Source organism: Cylas formicarius, unplaced genomic scaffold (assembly GCF_029955315.1).
Source record: "Cylas formicarius isolate icCylForm1 unplaced genomic scaffold, icCylForm1.1 PGA_scaffold_4__25_contigs__length_36172078, whole genome shotgun sequence".
Taxonomy (NCBI): Eukaryota; Metazoa; Arthropoda; class Insecta; order Coleoptera; family Brentidae; genus Cylas; species Cylas formicarius.
This window is the reverse complement of record NW_026844334.1, coordinates 24,584,621-24,604,006: the sequence shown is the minus strand read 5'-3', so window position 1 is coordinate 24,604,006 and position 19,386 is coordinate 24,584,621. Positions and strand designations below refer to the sequence as shown.

General features: G+C 31.2%; 2 protein-coding genes across 6 annotated transcripts; both read left to right on the top strand.

Annotated features, from left to right (window-relative positions):
- Positions 1–495: 495 nt before the first annotated feature.
- Positions 496–9,148, top strand: LOC132701068 (protein Aster-B-like). 4 transcript variants are annotated; one of them, XM_060668726.1, is made up of 12 exons: positions 496–664; positions 1,268–1,484; positions 1,774–2,084; positions 4,170–4,286; positions 4,343–4,512; positions 4,605–4,697; positions 7,416–7,689; positions 7,746–7,938; positions 8,120–8,287; positions 8,344–8,518; positions 8,572–8,692; positions 8,748–9,148. In XM_060668726.1, exons 2-12 carry the CDS (start codon positions 1,385–1,387, stop codon positions 8,856–8,858), a joined length of 1,833 nt encoding a protein of 610 aa, XP_060524709.1. In that variant the 5' UTR covers positions 496–664; positions 1,268–1,384; the 3' UTR covers positions 8,859–9,148. The 4 variants fall into 4 exon arrangements, with proteins under 4 accessions (XP_060524709.1, XP_060524710.1, XP_060524712.1 ...); XM_060668727.1 differs by having other exon boundaries at positions 496–683; XM_060668728.1 differs by lacking the exon at positions 496–664 and adding an exon at positions 718–979.
- Positions 9,149–10,597: 1,449 nt separating this feature from the next.
- Positions 10,598–18,739, top strand: LOC132700714 (protein Aster-C-like). Of its 2 annotated transcripts, XM_060668212.1 has the most exons (7): positions 10,598–10,753; positions 12,919–13,189; positions 13,250–13,442; positions 13,499–13,657; positions 18,186–18,357; positions 18,413–18,509; positions 18,560–18,739. In XM_060668212.1, the coding sequence occupies exons 1-7, from the start codon at positions 10,713–10,715 to the stop codon at positions 18,674–18,676; spliced, it is 1,050 nt and encodes a 349-aa protein (XP_060524195.1). In that variant the 5' UTR covers positions 10,598–10,712; the 3' UTR covers positions 18,677–18,739. The 2 variants fall into 2 exon arrangements, with proteins under 2 accessions (XP_060524195.1, XP_060524194.1); XM_060668211.1 differs by lacking the exon at positions 10,598–10,753 and having other exon boundaries at positions 11,761–13,189.
- The last annotated feature ends 647 nt before the right edge of the window (positions 18,740–19,386 follow it).

Here is a 19,386-nt window from a genome sequence, read left to right as displayed (position 1 = left end):
ACACACTAACCTACACTTTTTTCTCTGTTTTTCTGTCGAAACAGCGATCTTCACACACACCCACACGCACACACACACACACACACACACGAATATTTAACGAGACCTGACATATTTTGAGCAAATGCTTTCGAAAAAATGCAAAATCTAAACAGAAACCCGTCGAATTGACGAACTGTCAGCGGCCATGGTGGCTGAACGTTGTTAAATCTTATTGGTTGTCAATTAAAAAATTAATTAATTTTGCATTGACATCCAAATTATTCTCCGAAGCGCCGTAGCATTGGAAGTCTTCAAATAGCCTTAGTATGCCGATTACATTGAGATAACGCTTATTCGGTTTTATTTTTTGTGATATTATTGGATGGCAAATTGCAAGCGATCTTAGTTCAATTTTTCAATGGAGGTTCTATTAGAAAAAATATTATATTAAGTTTTGGCCGAATGATCTTAATAAGGGTGGCCGAAATTATAAAAAAAGAAGATAGTTTTCTATCGCGCAGTCTTGCGGTCATTAATGGTGTTGACAAATATGATATTTTAATTTAAATGAAGAAGTTAAAGAAAATATGGTGTGTAAAATGTTACACTTCTATTTGTATACACTATTGCACATAATCTGAAACGGAAATGGAAGAGTACTTTATATAATACCCAAAAGAAGGTAGGAAAATGAGTAACAAGTAAGCTTCATAATAAGTGTGTATTTTTAAAAATGTATTGGTTTTAATTTGATCTTTACTGAATGTTCTGCCAGTTTGAGGCAAGGTTGTTTATAAAATTATTTTTGCAGTGTAATAATTAACAATGATTAAGAGACAGAGTTCGTTTTACATTTTATTCTAGATCTATTAATTTTTTGCAGGCATAACATTCTTACGTGTCATCCACAAACGATCACCAAAATTAAAAACATTTAAAATTTAAAGCTTAATAAAGCAGTAATAGACGTTAGTTTTGTGTTAAACAAATTAATTAGGTATATTTGTTGATAACATTGCACAATTGTTAGCTAATTGCAATTTCATTGTTCAGTTGTATTTTTTAAACGGAAGGTGTCTGTGCATGGCATTTGTTGGAATTGGCGTTAATTAGTAAATTGCTTCCAAATATGGGTGTTATTATGATGATAAGTGGATTTTGATATGTATATTGGGTTACTAATTATTTATTGTGGAGGCAATCCCCTGTTTTTTAAATATTGTGACAAAAAACTTTAACAATTTACTTTTAAAATTGTTGTTTGTATGAAGGTTTGTGTTTTTAGAGTCTAGAAAGTTCACTCAGTCGTTTAAGTATATACAATCCAGGCCTGTCGTCGCAGACCAATTCCAAAACTGAAGGCGCATGTTTCAGGGATAGGACGGACAGAAGAGCAAAGAAGATGGCCTGGCTTAACTCATTTTATCCCACTTATAAATCGCGTTCAGATGAATTTAAAAAACTTTTTACTGATCTGCCAGTTGATGAAAGACTAGTTGTAGGTTAGAGAAAAATTTTTTTGTGTTGTTGAAATGTGCCTTTTTTATTTTTTAAAAAATGTTGGCTAAAAATATCTACGAAAACTGCTTGTGCTGAATATATAAGTGAATGTTCCTAAATAAGTTAATATTATAGATTTTGGTATTTAAACTTTTTTTTATCCTTTTATGATAAATGGACCGATTGCTAGAATAATGTTTTAATGGTACCTAAACAGAAATAATTAATAATGACCAATGCATCTGTATTTTTGAAATGAAAGGTAAATTTTTATTTTTAATGTTTTTGTAGATTACTCTTGTGCTTTGCAAAAGGAAATCTTGCAACAAGGCAGACTATATGTAACACAGAAATACTTATGCTTTTACGCTAACATTTTGGGTTGGGAAACTAATCTCACATTAAAATGGAAAGATGTTACCACCATTACAAAAGAAAAAACTGCTTTGGTCATACCCAATGCTGTACTAATATCCACTAAAACAGACAAATACTTTTTTGCCAGTTTTGTGCAAAGAGACAAGACCTACTTAATCCTGTTTCGGTTTTGGCAAAATGCTCTTATAGACAAGCAGTTGTCGCCGAAGGAGATATGGCAGTGGGTAAGTAGGTTTGCCCTTAGCCATTCTCTAATAATTAATTAGATATTTGTGTCCATTTCAGGCTAATTATTTTAAATTATTAGATGTCAAAGCAATTTAGATTTATCGCATACTGAAGCTACTGAAATTTTATTTATAAAGAAAATGGGTTATTTGAGCAAGTATGTTTAAATTTGAAAAATAAATATACAAAATTTAAATTCATTAACAGGATATAAAATTGCAGATTGCTTGGATTCTTATCTACTTTTTCACAAAATTTAGTTTAACCAAAAAAATATTAACTTGCCATTTTTTCAACTATATTTATCAATGCTCATTTGTTTAATTTGACAGAAAAATTAAACTGTTTATTAGAATCAACCTTTTGCTTAGAAAATACAAGTACAATTTTTTTGTACCTGCAATCCTTTGAGTTAACTTATAGTATACTATTTAAATAGGTGTCAAATTATAACCTGACACTGTATGTGACGGCATTCTAAGAAGACTAAACAGAACACGCAAATGTCTAGTAGCGTTAGACTCTTTAGAGAGTTAGAATGCTGTTGACTATATACTTACATTGTATTTAATGGAGACCAAACAAGTCGTTTAAAAAAATGCCTAAACACTGAAAATTGTGACTTGAGAATCACTGACATCCCCAATGTTATCGCGCCGAGATATGTTTCAGAATAGTAATGTAAGTGGTTTTCTATATCTAGATAGAAATGGGGATAGAAACTAAGAAAATATTCCCAAACTCGTATGGTATATCAGCACCACCTGGTACATTAATTTTTCGCTAACAAACGTATTTTATGAAATTTTTCATCAATGATATGCTGGGAAAACTAGTGCATTTCGCATTCCGCATCGCTTTTTGATTATGTATAGTATTTCACTGTAGTTCTCTTTAGAAATTAATTATTTTTCAGCTCTAATATTATATTTATTGCTGTCATGTTTGAAGTCATAGAATATTGAAATATTGTTTGTCGTTTTGTTTATAAAAGTAAGAACGGTACAGGGGAGTTTTCAATCTTAAAAGATCTTCCATCTTCATTCTGCTATTAAAGGTGATTTTTTACCAGCCATGGCACTGGAATGACTTCTTTTTAAGTCATAAAATTATCATTATTTAACACTAAAAAGAGTGATAATAGATTTGCCAACAAAAATTGTAAAAATTTGAATTTTAAAATATCGACCATCCAAACATTAATATTCGCAAACTATTGATACCTCTTTGGACCTTCTTATCTTACTAGTAAAGTCTTTTGCAGAAAATTTTCAGAATTATTTCTAAATTTGATGAAGACCAAATACAAAAATGCAATATATTATATGAGTGAGTTTTTAATTGTCAGGATATTTTATAAAATACACAATGTTCTATTTAAAAAGGATTTTTGGCCATTTGATGGCCATTTGGCCAATGCGATATACAGGCATATCGTTTAAAGTGTTACGAAGATAGATCAACGCTTTTCAAATCGTCTAACCTGCCATCCATCGTGAACCACCCTATAAGAATTTTTGTCAACATAGTCAGTTTGATTAGTTAGTTGTTAATCAGAATTACCTAAATCTACCATTCGGTGATTCGTATTAAATAAATTGGTAGGCCATGGTAACCGCTTGCCTTTAAAAAGTAATCACATTTGACCTATAAATATTACAGCTTGTTTGGCTTCCTTTGAATAAAACTTCAACCCTTTTATTCGTGTTTTATTACTCAAATTGGAGGCAGTGTATTACCAAATAAAGAAAAATATGCGTAGGTTTAACGAATTAAGTTGGTTAATTTTTTGTGTTACCTGGTCATATTTTTTTAAACCATAAACGTATCGGCAACGGTTATTCCGCATTTCTTGAAGAGGGAGTTTTAAAACCACGGTAATTTTTTTAAAATTAATTTTCAATATAACTTTGAAGTGCAATGTTTATTAATGACAATTTTTAATTCGCTTTTTGACTCTATTTAAGGGGATACATTTTTGCGGCACTGTTGAAAATGTTGTATACCTTGTACTTCGCAGATTAAACCAACTCTTTTGAAAATTCCTCTAAATTTTATTGTAATATTTATGTTTGTTATAGGTACATCATTGTTATGGAAGTGAATTGGGTTTAACAAGCGAAGACGTTGACTACATTGCACCTGTTCAAGAAGACAAATTACTAGTTTCGGGTCTATGTGTAGAATCATTTTTTGAAGTAGGATTACTTTTGACCATAATTCTAATGTTGACTAACTAATATTCATTCAACAGGCTATAGTGGGCCCAGAAAAATCCACAATGGATCAGATTACCGATGAAGAAAAAACAGAAGATGTGACTAACGTTATTCAGCAGTCTAGCCCGGTGGGCAGTGTCTTACAAACTACCACAGATCACATCGATTCGTCTGATACAGATGGAGATCAGCCCATAATGATGAAGTAAGTTACCATTTTAAACCGTTTGAAGTTCAAATATTCATGTTAATTTTAAATTTTGCTTTATTCACTGCATTTAAGTTACATTTTTTCAGACAGTATTCACATTCCGCGTCGCATATTTTCCAAAGCATATCAAACACTGTTCTCAACTTTGATGAGAGTGGGTTAGTTGTAGATGATTTCAAGTAAGTTTTTATAATGAAGCAGCATTTTTTTTACTAACCCACTAACGAAATACAAACGAAAATATTTTTTCGCCTAGAACACATGTTCAAAGTGTTTTAAATTATCTATATGAGATGTTTGTTTTTCCCGATATTACTCCCAATAGTATTACGTGTTACGATTACGTATTACTTGCCGATTGAAAAATCTGTTGAAATTTCGAATAGTATTTTTACTATAAGTATAAAAGTGACATTATGTGAACAAATTTTACACCATTTCCAATAAATTGTTGTTTTTACTTTTATAATGAATTTGGAGCTTTCTTTGTATATCTTATTTAATGTAAAGTCAACAGAGAACGGCACGGCCACTACGTAAATTTGTTCAGACTTATTTAACTATTGATGACATCTCTTTAAACTATGGTAGAGTATTTTTTCTATATGTTAATACCAGATAATTTTTACTAAATTGTAATGTAATGCAATTTTGATTATTCTGAAATGAAATAGCGACATTTATTTTATTATGAATTTTAAAACGGAATCAGTGTACGCAATTACCGTTTTCACTATTTTTTAGTTTTGGAATTAGTGTGATGACTATTTTCAAGCGTATATAGATTAAATATAAGTAATGAATTTATTAAGTATAATAGGAACAAGCATGTCAAAAAGCAAAGAAAGGCAAGAAAAATTAATTTTCGTATCTATATCCTTTCCTCCTCGCCCCCCCCCCCCCCCCTCCTCTAATTTTGTTCCTTATTTTCATATCTGATTTTATTGATCTCGAAACCCCCCGATACGAAATTAGACTAGAAGACTCGATCAAAGAGTTTAAATTTGAGCTATTAAAAATGTGAATATTTTTTCCTTCGAAAATGCTGATTTCTACAACTGGCGGAATAGGCAGTACCAAATTTCGTTAAAAAATCTAGAATGATATAATATACCCAGCACTCAAGTTTCAAGAATCTAGCTGCCAATGTAAAAACAATGGAAATTACTTTTTGAGAGAAAAGGGGGGCAAATTTTGCAATAGAAAAAGATCGCTAGTAATGAGGATTCTTCTCTTGCTTATTTATCGATGTGGTTAATTGCTTTATTACGAACATTATTGAAACCATTTACCTATTATTTTTTCTACAAACAATATTTTCATTAAATATTTGTAAACATTAAATTGTATACTTTATAACTTCTTAAAAAACTTAAGAAACAGCTTATACATATACCCATAATTAGTATGTCAAGCAAATAAGCAGTTTTCGTTATTATAGGAAAATACTTTACTTATGTAATTATATTTATACAAGGCGTTGTTGAAACCATATTATTTAATTTAATGAATGAATGTCACGGACGAGAGACAAATTGCAAAGATACTCATTATAAAGGTTGCTGACAGATATTCCCAAAAAATTGCGGGGGGGTATAAGGTTTGTCATGATGCCTAGTTACTAAATCGTTCAACCTCACGTTTTGTATACTCAAGTATGCAAAAACTGTTTCAGTGGATTTATTATTTTGTCCACTATCATTACAAAGGGTTTCCGATTAATTTTTGACTCTTAAATTCAACAAAAATATTATTTTTCAGTTTTAGTTAATTAACCTATACATCCAAATATGAAAAAAAGTATTGTTTTGTCTGCTAAGACTACATAGAATTCTAGATTGTAAGTACATTATTAATCATATAAATTCAAAACCCAAAAAATGATTGCTTTCATAATTAAAATTTACTTAATACTTCCAAATATGATTCCAAACCGCAAAAAATTGTCTAATCTATTACTAAGCAACAAACTCAAACTCCATTAATTCGTCAATAGCTAAATCAATCCTAATTACAAAAGAAAGTGACTCACCATTGCTACTATTTTTTCTTTCTGCACCTCAAAGTTCTTTTATCAAAAGCACTAACCACTCGAAAATTTACTATTTAAATAAAATTTACCTTCAAAAAGTTGTTTCATTGTTTTATTCATTTCGTAGTCGTAAGGAATAATAACTTCAGTTGAATGTATGGTCACCGTCGAGTTTCTTTATCTCATCAACTACAAAAACTTCCAAATCTACATTGAATTGCATTCTTTACATTATATTCCATAAATTTTTGATCAAAATCGCATGATGCAATATCCTTAATAATCCCAAATAACCTGTGGGTATATGATGTCAGCAAAATAACACCCTGTATATTTTTTTCTAATAACTCGCTGAATTATTATTTTATGTTTAAAACAAAATCATCATATAATATAGAATAGGTGCAATATGCAAACTTACCCCAAAAAATAATTTGTCTCTTGCTCGATATGACTGTCACCATGTACAATTCAAAAATTTACCTTCTTTGATATTTATTAACTCTAGCATGAAATTATTAGTAGGTATTCTATATTCCAAGTTTTTCACCGGCGAAAATCGTAAAAATATATCGCAACCACTTAGGGTAGCCTCTACCAAACAATTACCCTTAAAAACCCGATACAGAGAAAAATTGAGAAATAATTTGAAACAATCTCTTACTACACTGATTTGTGTACTGGCGTCATTGTGCGTACCGCAAGTCAATACTAAAAGTTATTATTAAGCTTTTTCCATCTTTAAAGTAAAATCACCCCGTACATACTAAACATAGATTTAATGACCACTGATTTGCCTGTAGCGTCTTTACAAATGATTAAATCCGATGACGCATGGCAATTAAACATGATTCTTTGTTTCTAGAGATAGTGATCTCAACCTAAAATGCACAAATTCGCACGAAGGGAAGGTGCTTCTGGACGAGACATTGCCAATTCATGTTGATCAGTTATTTACACTATTGTTTACTTCCTCAAAGTTTTATCTCGACTTTCACGCATCAAAAAAAACCACGGACCTGACACAAACTCCGTGGACTCACAATCCGTTAGATAATAGCAAGAGTCGAGTGGTCAATATGACTTACACTTTGGGGCAAACTATGGGTCCTAAAACTAGCCAAGTCACTGAACGACAGGTAGTTAGACAAAATAGGACAGTAGTTTTAATCTACCTAATTCATTTATGTTGTAGTCCATGCTGCCATGCAGTAAGGCGGGATATCTTTATTCTATTGATATAGAATCGATCAATGCGGGAATTCCCTATGCCGACAGTTTTTACATGCAGTTGCACTGGTGCTTGAGAAAAGTTTCCGACACTCAAACTTCTATTGCCGTTTACGCACAATTAATATTTAAAAAGAATGTGTGGGGTATAGTCAAGGGTAAGTACATTTTTAAAACTTTATTAAACACTAGATAATTCATTTTTTCAAAACGTCTTTATAGAACATTGCGTTGAAAGGTGTCATCCAACAAACATATATTCAACATTGCTTATCTTAACAAATATCTACTTAATAAGTATTTATCTTAAAATAGTTTCTTTGGATAATTAACTTTCAGGAATGATAGAGCGCAATGTTTGGTCTGGAGTGGACGATTTTTTCTGTAGTCTGAAAGAGGCATTGCAAACGGAGGGCGAAGAAAACATTCCTGAAAAGCGACGTAAGTCGAGAAGGAAAAGGCGAATGCACACTTTGCCTAAATTTAGTTTAGAAGATGTCAGGATGAGTATGTAGTTTATGAACTTTTGCGAATGAAGTGTACGAGTTGCTTAAAATTTGCAGATATTCCTAGAAAGAAGTTGTTTCATTCCAATGGAGTATTTAGTACCGATATTTGTACAATAATAGTGTTTGTGGTACTTTTAGTATTATTAGTCATAAATGTTTTACTCTACACCAAATTGTGGAATTTAGAAGAAGCGCCTTCATATAGATTTTCAGATTTCCATGCCTTGAAGTAAGTGATTGAGTATTTAAATTTAGGTTATATTTATAAGATTTTAACTTCAGAAATCTTCCAAAATCTCACGACGACTTAATTAAACTTCTTCAACGACAAGAAAGCCTTCACAGTGTCGAAGCGGAAAAGTGGCAAAGGATTTTGAAAACTGCCGTTCATCTTCTCAGACAGGTTAGTAGTTTTAAGTGGAAATAAATGTTAGATTTCTATTTTTTCTTATATTTAGGCCGAGGAATCTTTAAATGAACTTCAAAGGTCCATTCAGCCAAGTTATATCAATAAAGATTTAAATAGTGCACCAGAAGAAAACTATCGCGAAACTAGAACAGAACTTTGAAATGGTTCTTAATTTTTGAAAAATAGTCAATTTCCTAACAGGTTGAAGTAATCTAAGCAATTCATTTTTAATGTATTTATACATTCCTTGTAAGGACGGACAGTTATTGATTAATTTATTTATAGCTTATATTTGGCATCTTGAAGAGTTATGAAGTGGATATGTTAGGTTTCAACTTTCTTGTTTCTAGAATATTAGAAAATTGTGTGATTAAAACCAGAGTTTAGATAAGCTGTTAATATTTAAGTGTTGTCTTGGAAATCTTATTAAATAGAAATAAAATCTCAGAAGTTTGGTGTTTAATATTATCGAAGTCAAAACACAATATCAACATTAAGTTGCAGGTTTTAAGTCAGTACTTGAGTATTCACCAATTAGATATACAAGAGTATCTTGGTTATTCCTATGTATTTAGAGAATTTAGCTTAAGACCATATGTCCTAGAAAGCTGTCCCTGCACCAGCACACATAGCACCCTGAATATCGTTGAGCATCAGCAAACTGGTGAAAGGTACAATTTTTTCTAAAGTCGCAGAAGTCAGCAGTATATTAGAAAATCAGGGCACCAATGGAGTTCTCTGTCAAAAACGGCGTATTTGGAAAACGCACCATTTTGATCGACTTTTGGTCTCCGATAATACCCTCATAGAACCCAAAGTATTTATGCTTCAGATAAAATATAGAATAGATGATAATATCATCAATATCAATTACTATAATTGAGTAAGAAACAGTCTGAAAACTTTCCTCAGGAGCAGAGAATGTACACATCAATTACCTTAAGAAAAGCTGTTGTGGTACTATGAGAAAACTACTGATTAGGTTCCTATAACAAAAAGCGAAAAATAGAGACATTTGCGACGGAGTAAGGTTTTGCAAGTACGCACTTTATACTATGTTGTTCATATAACGTCCCTAAGAAGAAGTGGGCGTTAACACAAAACGGCAACTGTTAGACAGAAATTTTATTCGAATTTAATTCGATTTCTTCTTGTTCTTCGATATCTTCTCCGATGCGGATATTATGACGTCTTCCTGTATTTACCTATTTATCGGAATTTCTGTCAAGGTTGCTGACACTTTGTGCATCATTTTTTCACCAAACATTAACGATTATATGTCGCACATTTCCTTCCCTATTCCTCTACACTATTCGATGATACCAGCACTTAGTGATAACGGTATTTACAGGCTGTAGGTCGTGTCGCGATCACTACCGACCATTTATTTAATTGTGCTTGTTGAGGAGATAAAATTGACGGAGCCTAAAATTCGTGTAGGCAGTTCTTAGACATAGTAGTGAGAACGTGCTCCCCCACAAGAGCACGAGTTTGGGAGTATTATAATATCTATTATAACCACTGACTAAATGGTCAAATAAATATCAGAGCCCTAATACGAGATGGCTGATAGCAACATTTTCGTGTAACTTCTGTGCGGCGCACATGTGCAAGATGGAATTGATATGTTTTTCACAAGGACATGGAAAATGTTGACGTTAGTCGAGCTGGCCGATTAGATTTATTCAGCTAAACTGGACGGAATTTTATTAGGGGGTATTGCAAATGAAATAATAAGTATAATGTCATTTGTATCATTGTTTCGAAATAACGTTACATTTTTAAAGAATGTGATAAAAATGAAACGCATCGAATTTTGGGATTATTTATTCGTTGGAGTACTTGATATTAGATAATTGTAGATATCAAATTTATTTTTGTTATTCGTATACACTTAAATCGCGATAACATTTGTAAAATTCGCCCAATTTAAAACACTATTTTCTTTTCAAATAGAAATATAATTGTTGAATCTGACGTTTTGTTGATGGCACTTTGGTGACGTTCCAATCAAATGGATAACAAAACAGCTGACTCAATAGATGACGCAGGAAAGTGAGTGTTATGTTTTTATTGTCATTTACTCTAACTGGATACTAAAAAATTACCAATAATTAGTGTTGGACTCCAATGGCAATTTTAAAATATTATTTCCATGTATCATCCAACATCCAACTAGTCGCATTCTAATGCGAATTTTTTTGCAACTTTTATGCCTTTATTTTATTTTCTTATTTTCATCAGTGTTGGTTTAGTTTTGTGGCCTTACGGTTCTATGGAGCCTCCCGCTTGTCAGTACCCCAAACTCTAGAATTTGGTGAGTAGGAGTAGGTATTCTTGATAGCCTGTATTCTTTTCTATGGCTCACTGCGAATAGTGTAAAACATAACCAACAGGTTGTCGACAGTAATGACATCCCTAGTTTCTGCCTTCTGGCTTCTTTGGCTTATAGTCATATATGTTTGGGAAAAATATTAATACAATTGGCCTAGAGAAATTGATAGAAATATGCATTTTTTGGAAAATTACCATTATAAATAAAGAAAATACTCCCACGTTCATACTGCTAATATGGAACATCTTTTTGATATAACATCTTTTATTGAAACTTAAATGAGTAAATTGGGTCTCATATAGAAAAGAAATATTTGGTTATTAAAATAAGAAATAGTCATGTCAAATTAGTTATTCTTGCAGTGGCCTGAGGTTGTTATTGGGCAAGCTAATAAGAAATTTTAAATGAAAAAAATTACAATATCACTATTCAAAAACTAAATTAAATTTGGAAGAAAAAATATTAACTCTATGTAGATATCTATTGGTTTCCGAATCATTGCGCCAACAATATACTTATAAATATATTTATTGAAGAAACCATTTAAATTCATGGTTCATTCATCACAAACTTCGAAAATGTCGCACTACCATTGTTTATGGTGTTCACTGATTTTTTTCTATATATAGCTGATTTTCATATAAGACGTGATGCTATAAAATTTGCTTAATGTATGTGGTGGTAAAAGTTTGTTGTTAAAGTGATACACGGTATTGAAAATGAAATCCAACTTTAGAACAATTTTGTTAGTATTAAAGATATTAACAGACAACTATATAAGAGTAAATGGGCAGACATCTGAAGAAGTGCCTCTTATGAGATGAGTTTGACAAGGTTGTGTGCTCCCCCTCCGTTTGTCTAATTTATATGTAGAAAAATGATTCAGAGAAACAGTTGAAGGCATAGCAAAATAAAGCATAATTGCTAATGCAATAGTAATCATCAATTTAAGATACGATGATGCCACGGTTTTACTAGTAGCAGATAAAGATGATAGACTATAGCTAATAAATAAGTCTTAAATATAAAGAAAGCCAAAGGGATAATCGTCGGGAAAAACAAACATATAGCCAATAGATTAACAGATATCATAGTAAATAAAAAACTTACAAACATATAAAATTCTGGACTGCTAGGTGAATGAAAAATGGCACTTAATTCAAGAAATCAACAGAGGAATAGAGCACGTAGAGCAGCATAAAAGAATAAAGTTGGAGTATTTCGTCCACGTAATGAGAAATACAAAATATAAATAGCTCTATATATTCAGGGAAAATAGAGACCACTCGTGGTCCTGTTCGCTGAAGAACATCTTGGCTCAAAAATTTTCGCCAGAGGTATGGAGTAAACACCACGACATGTTTAGGCGGATAAAGTAAAGTGAAGATCTGATTGACAATGTTCTGGAAGGACACGATAATTAAAGAAGAGGAAGAAAGACTCCGGAAGCAACTTTTTCTTAATTAAGATCCACCAAAGGTTTATTCGTTTATTTGTAGATCACATGTACTTCAAGTTAAAAAGACATAAGGTGAATTATAATGTTATATGTTAAGAGTACGTTCTTAAAATAGAAAGTAATCATCAGTCTCAGCTTTACATACTAAAAAGTTATTAAAAAAAAAACAATTCACCATTAAGTTTGAGGTTGTTTCAATCTTCAAAGATTTCCCACCTTCTAAAACGTTGGAATTTATTTTAGTTAATCAGTTTTGGGACATTCTGCATCTATAGATTTATCCTTTCAAAAACTATAAAATGTTATTTGAACATTCGAATTGCATAAGGTTTGGTAGATAAGGATTGGGTAAAATACTTTGTAAAATTGTCTTGGTACGTGAATGCTACTCGGGGATTATTTCAAAAAGAGATGCATATATTCTAGTGATGTTGACCGCATTAAATGTTCAAATCCGCACGAAGGAAAATTATTGGTGAATGAAGTATTGTCTATTAATGTCGACGAGCTGTTCACTCTATTATTTACTTCGTCGAAGTTTTACCTGGACTTTCACGCATTTCGAAAGACGACAAATCTCATACAAACTCCATGGAATCACAATAATGAAAATAACAGTGAAAATCGAGTAATCAATATGACTTACGCTGTAACCCAACCCATTGGACCGAAAACATCCGAAGTGACAGAAACCCAGGTGCGCATTAAAAGTGATTCGAATGTACTCTGTACTGAAGCGGTTCACTTTATTTTGTAGAGAATACTTCCGTGCAGTAAAGCTGGAATTTTTTACGCCATAGACGTAGATTTAGAAAACGCTGGCATACCATACGCAGACAGCTTTTATTCGCAGATTCACTACTGTTTGAAAAAAGTTTCCAACACAGAAGCGTCAATTTCTATTTATTCGCAGCTAATATTCAGAAAGAAAATTTGGGGTTTGGTTAAAGGTAGCTTACACAGAGTCACACGAATTCTATTCAAGTAATTCATAGTAAGATTTTAGGAATGCTGGAAAAAAATGTCTGGGCCGGAACGGAAGAATTTTTCGATAGTTTAAAAAACGCTTTGCTCCAACATATAAGCGGAAATATTTCGAAAAGTAGACCAAACTTAAGAAAAAAACATCATCGCCGTGGAAATAAACGTTCGAGAAGTTCAGTCAGTAAGTTACACATAAAACGAAAATTATACGGAGTTTTTTCGTATATTTTTGCGCTAACCAACCCATAGGGTCATTGATAAATATGTAATAGACAAAAATGGTAAAACTAAAATAAATTTTGTATTTTTCATGGCCTTTCATCAATAATTTCTGGTGGGATATACAAAAAATATTGATTTTATTACACAACGTTTCAGACAGATCACCGTTAACACGTGTAAACACAAGTTTTATGCCCAGGATGATGGTTTACTAATAATTAATACGAAATGGTTTGAAACTCATATCATATTATCAACAGCGATCGTTAAACCCAAAATCTGACTTCATTAGAAGGACATTTTCATAATCTAAAATGTTACCTATAGACAGTTTAATTCACTTAATGACCATCTCAAATTTACCATTACTAATAGTTGTTCCTGGTGCTTGTGAGTAAAAGTAGTGGAGCAACGAAATTGGGGATAGTTTTGTTTAATAAAGCCTATCAATGCTGGAGCCTTCCGTAGGTAACTTTACGGTTGAGTGTGCCCAACTCGGTCAGTTGTCTTAGGAACCAGCTTAGTTTCCGAAAGGTTGTAAGTAAGTAAAAGAATAAAGACAATGACAGTGCGAACTTCTTTTAGTTTCAATACTGGAATATTATTTCTCGCCTTTAATTTTTGAGAACTTTTTCCAAAAAGATGGCATCACACCTTTTTTTATCACTCATGACTGATGCTGTAGTACTCAAAAATACACTGCAAAAATCATCAAAATTCGCTACTGCTTACTGCTAACTATGTTTACAGGAATAGTAATTATTATTTTATATTTTTTACTATTCGTTTGACAAATAACTAGAAAGTGGTAACCTAAAGAAACATGAAGACAAAATTATGAAATTATAGAAAAAATAGCACATTTGTATGTCCATTAAGAACGACCACTAACACTCACCTACATCGATCACTGACATCCTATATTTGGATATAAAATGTGTTCTGGATACAAAACTTGACAAATATACCTATAAGATCAAGTTCAACTAAAAGAAAAATTAAGGTCTGCCAGCCATGGATATCAGCTGATACTTTTACCCTATGGTATTACCCTATCTATTAATTAACTCATTTGACCCGAAAATACCTCTAAGTGTATTATGTTTTAATTTTTTGGTTATAATTCTCGATCTGGTATGTATTAAAAAGGTTATTCAATTTCAATTTTTTAAGCTTTCTGAATTTTTCTCGAAAACGATTTTAATAAAATTAATAAAATATCGCCATTCTAAAAGTTAAAGAAATTGCGTTCCAGGTTATATGCTCTCGTTTCCATTGCATACTGAAATGCAAAGCCATGGGGAGATATCACTTAAACTAACTACTAAAATTAAATACTTCACATAAATAGTTTATGAAAATTGTTTCAAAATGTAGAATTTATTTAACAGAAATATTATTTATTAAAAAATGACTATTTGCTATTTGCTAGTCGTTTTGTTTGCACAGATTGAGTAGAACACTAAAGAGCAAAATAAAAGCAATAGATCAAAATTAGGTGAATAGAGATAAATTGGGATCCACAACTTTCACATATAAATTACTTTCACTGCTACTTAAACCAAATCACTTAGATAAAATGTGCTTTTTTAGAATTTCGAATTATTATTAAATGGATCTTTTATTTAGATTGTAACAAAATGGTTGTTTTGAGAACCAGCATTTGTTTTTAAATGTTTAACGTTTCTGCAAATTAATGAATTAATTATTAATTAGTTGTCGACGATTCCACTGAATATATTAATACTAAAAATAATCGTTATTAATCTTGAAGAAGGCAATAAATTTGATTTGAATTTGCAGCTCAAAATATTGAAAGACAGACTGTTAAATTTTTGCTTCTTTTATTACAATAAATAACATTATGCTCTTTTTGTCAATACAGGTTAAAAGTTCATTTACGTAACATATGCAATCTTATACACACAAATGAATTAATTAATAAGAACTTAATATCAAAATAATTGTGCAGCTTGATGTTTGACTTTAAATATCTCAACAAATAATGATTTTATGTTTACGTAGGATATTTCCATATAATTTAGCGAGAGTCAACTACTTATTAGTCCCTGTCGGCAGTAGCCAGAAACGATATATGTGATGCAACGTTTCGAACGTATTCGGGTTATGTTTAAATCATCATTGTTTGGTTGCTTAATAACTTTTTAAACTTATTTCCATCTATTATTTTTAAGTAAATAATGCCCTTCTTCAGGCAATGATCAAATTTAAAATATTTTCTTAAAATACGCGGGGTTGCCACGTTTCGCAAAATGATACTTTTCTCAATTTTCTTAAATGAGACATCCTGTATATTATTGGACTTTCGAATAGCCACTTTAATAGCAATTTCAATTATATAACATAGTACGAGTCTCTGACTTACCATATTGACTTAATTGGCAATTACTTTCCAATAATACATAAATTCCTTTACATTCATAATTTAAGAATCTTATAAATATGGGTCTTAAATGGAAAAAAAACTATTCATATTCTTAATAATATAGAAATATATAGAAATAGAATATAGAAATATATAGAAACCTGCCTGTTGAAAGATACAAACACAAAATTGATATTATTAATTTTGACTTTTTTGACATATTCTTAGCTTTGAAAATAATTGTAGTTCTCTGTTGTGGTAATATTTCTGATTTTTTGACAGTATGTTACAATATTTTAAGCGTATTTTTTTGGACTTCCACATTTTCTATTTATTTTATTAAGTTCCATTTTTGTTGAGTCTATTTTGTATAATGTATAAGAAGGAGGAATAAGTTGACCTATTAGAATATTATACCGCCAATAACAAAAGTCCGGCTCTTGCTCTAAGACAATATAGAATAATAATAATTTCCCCATGGGCGATTGCCAGGAAAAGAAATTTTCGTCAAAATATGCCAGCAGTTTCGAAGAAATGGCAATGTTTTAATCTGAAGATCAAGAATTCTAGGACCCATATTTTACCAACAAAATTTAACATCCGTACGATATTTAAACTTATGAAGGAACGAAATTCGACCACTTATTCATAATAATATTCCACAAAGAGAGCATCCAAATTTAATTTGGCAGCAAGATGAAGCAGCACCATCGAAGTGCTGCAATCATCGAAAATTTCAGAGAGTGGATTGGCCAGCGAGAAGTCCAGATCTGACCCCCATCGACTTTTTTTTGTGAAAGATATGGTTTACAAAAATAAACCTTCAACAGTTTTGGAAGTGCAGCAACGAGTTCGCGCGGCAATACGCTATCTGAATAAAACGTCTTAAATATCATACACCATTTAGAAATAGCATATACTACTTGTATTCTTCATACCGGATGACATCTTGAAAAACTGATTTAATTAATTTTGCTGTTAAGTGATATGCATTGGTAGTTAGTGTTAATTTATTATAATCATTTCACGTAGATATTTAAACGTAGAAATAAGTAATTTGCAAAATTTGGAAACATTGTGCAAAGCTTAATATTCTGTTTTTAATCTGACTTGCTCTAAAATGGTTGTGAAGAAGTTGATAAGGAGCCAATTCTCAGTTTCATATCTTAATTATCTGCCAATTAACCCAAAACGGTAAGTCAGAGACTCGTACTATGTTATATAATTAAAATTCCTATTAAAGTGGCTATTCGATAATATACAGAGTGTCCCAATAAAATTGAGAAAAGTGTCATTTTGCTAAACATGGCAACATCGCGTATTTTAAGTATTTTAAATTTGATCATTCCCTAAAGAAAATGATTATTTTCGTAAAAATAATAGATGGAAAAGAGTTTAAAAAGTTAATTAGCTACCCGACAATGATGGTTTAAATATAACCCGAATTCTGAAGATGATCACTAATAAGTTCGAAAGCATGCATTACAGACCTATACTCATATATATCGTTGAATTTGTCTTTGAAAGAACTATCCAAAAATGCATTAAAATGTAGGGTGTTTTATTTAAAAAATGTAATTTTGTTTCACCACCCTGTATATAAAAAAGTGACTATTTGAAAAATAAAAAAAATGAAGGTCATTTTAATAGAAACAAGTTTTGTGTTTAAAGTTTTTTTGTAACCCCGTAGGTTTCGAGATAACGTATAGGCCCCTCTAGTATGAATAGGATACGTCAAAGAGGTTTAAAATATTAGGAAAGAACAACTTTTAAAACTGCAACATTTTATCTAATCCAATATTTACAATTATTAAATTGTTAAGTTTTTAAACTTAAATTTTTAATTTTTACTATTTACAAAACTTTCTCTGTTCCTCTGCGGGTACCATATTTAAGAACGGATTAAATTAATGTTTCCTCTCTTTCATAATTTAATTTCTCATTTTTTTCTTCCACTAATTTTGTTTTTTTAAATTGTTACCGTGGCTGTTTCTTTTTTTTAGTTCTTTTCTAAAATGTAAAGTAATTTATTCTCGAGAAAAAGAAAAAAATGAAAAACTGAAAAATGTGCGTCTGGTTGTCAAAAAAAAATTGTTTCTAGATGGCCCTCCAAAGCAATCGCTTCAACTTGCAGGATTCAAGACAAGCACCCTTATTATTGTTGTTGTTATTTTATGCCTCTTATTGTTATTTCTTAATATTTATTTGTATTCTAAACTACGATATTTAGAGGAAAACTATTCAAGCCACGTTGTAAACTGGCCAAAATTAAAGTAAGTATTTCCTGGAATTAAAATTCTTTATTCGTAATTTATTTTATTCTCATAGAAACCTCTCAAATTCACATGATGAACTGCATGAACTTCACCAGGAGAACGCGGAAACATATTCACCACTAAAAACCACCTTACGATTTTTAAAACAGGTTTGACATAAATCATTGTTTTAACAATAAACTGTAGAATTATTTTACAGGTAGAACAATCTTTTGTTGAATTAAAGAAAGTTATTAAGCCAATTCGGCCAAAGGAATATTTGGGTTCTGAGCGACAAGATGCTTTGGCAAAATTAGAAAAAGAAAGGGAATTATGATGTTGATTTTCCACTATTTTTCAAGAATTAAATATTCATTAATAACCGTTTTGAATAAAAACAATTGCCATAGTTTGGTTTCTTATTTATACATAGTGATTTAAATCGCGCTACATCGTGTAGTCATATTGTTTCTTGCAAATTCATGAGGCTTGATGGTTGGCTGTAGCTCACAGGGAGAGTTATATTTTGATCTGAGGGATTACTGTATTACTAATCATGTGGAATGTCAATATTACCACAATACCTAACATAATAAATTATAATTATAAAAATAATAAAATATAATATAATTGTAAAAAAATAATATTATAAATTTATAGTTCTAAAAATGATAAACGAAATATCAACATTGTTACAGTTTAATATTATAGAAGTTGATGATGATGATGATTTTTCAAAGAAACTTCCATACGCTACTCAAATACTACTTTTTACAAAACTTCTGGATTCCTCCTGCGTCGGTTTTTGCTGAGTCGAACTTGCTGACGTTTCGCCAATCATCCTGTTGGCTTCTTCAGAGCTTGACTGAAACTGGCGAAATATGCGATACTCTGTACCTGCCTATATATTGTGTGACAGGGGCGCAGCTAATTGAGGGGCATAAACACCGCATCGAATGACTGATTGCCATATTGGTGACAGGTAGAGACTTGAGTCGCGGTTAAGATTGTTAGGTTGTTTATAGATTTTTATAGACTTTCGGATTT

Bases quoted from the DNA above. Each gene is read 5' to 3' on its own strand.
- LOC132701068 (XM_060668726.1), top strand. From the start codon at position 1,385: ATGGCCTGGCTTAACTCATTTTATCCCACTTATAAATCGCGTTCAGAT. The intron at 4,287-4,342 runs GTAGGATTACTT...TTCATTCAACAG, and splicing joins GTGTAGAATCATTTTTTGAA to GCTATAGTGGGCCCAGAAAA. The intron at 7,690-7,745 runs GTAGTTAGACAA...TTTATGTTGTAG, and splicing joins GCCAAGTCACTGAACGACAG to TCCATGCTGCCATGCAGTAA.
- LOC132700714 (XM_060668211.1), top strand. From the start codon at position 12,875: ATGCTACTCGGGGATTATTTCAAAAAGAGATGCATATATTCTAGTGAT. The intron at 13,190-13,249 runs GTGCGCATTAAA...TTTATTTTGTAG, and splicing joins CCGAAGTGACAGAAACCCAG to AGAATACTTCCGTGCAGTAA. The intron at 13,443-13,498 runs GTAGCTTACACA...GTAAGATTTTAG, and splicing joins AATTTGGGGTTTGGTTAAAG to GAATGCTGGAAAAAAATGTC.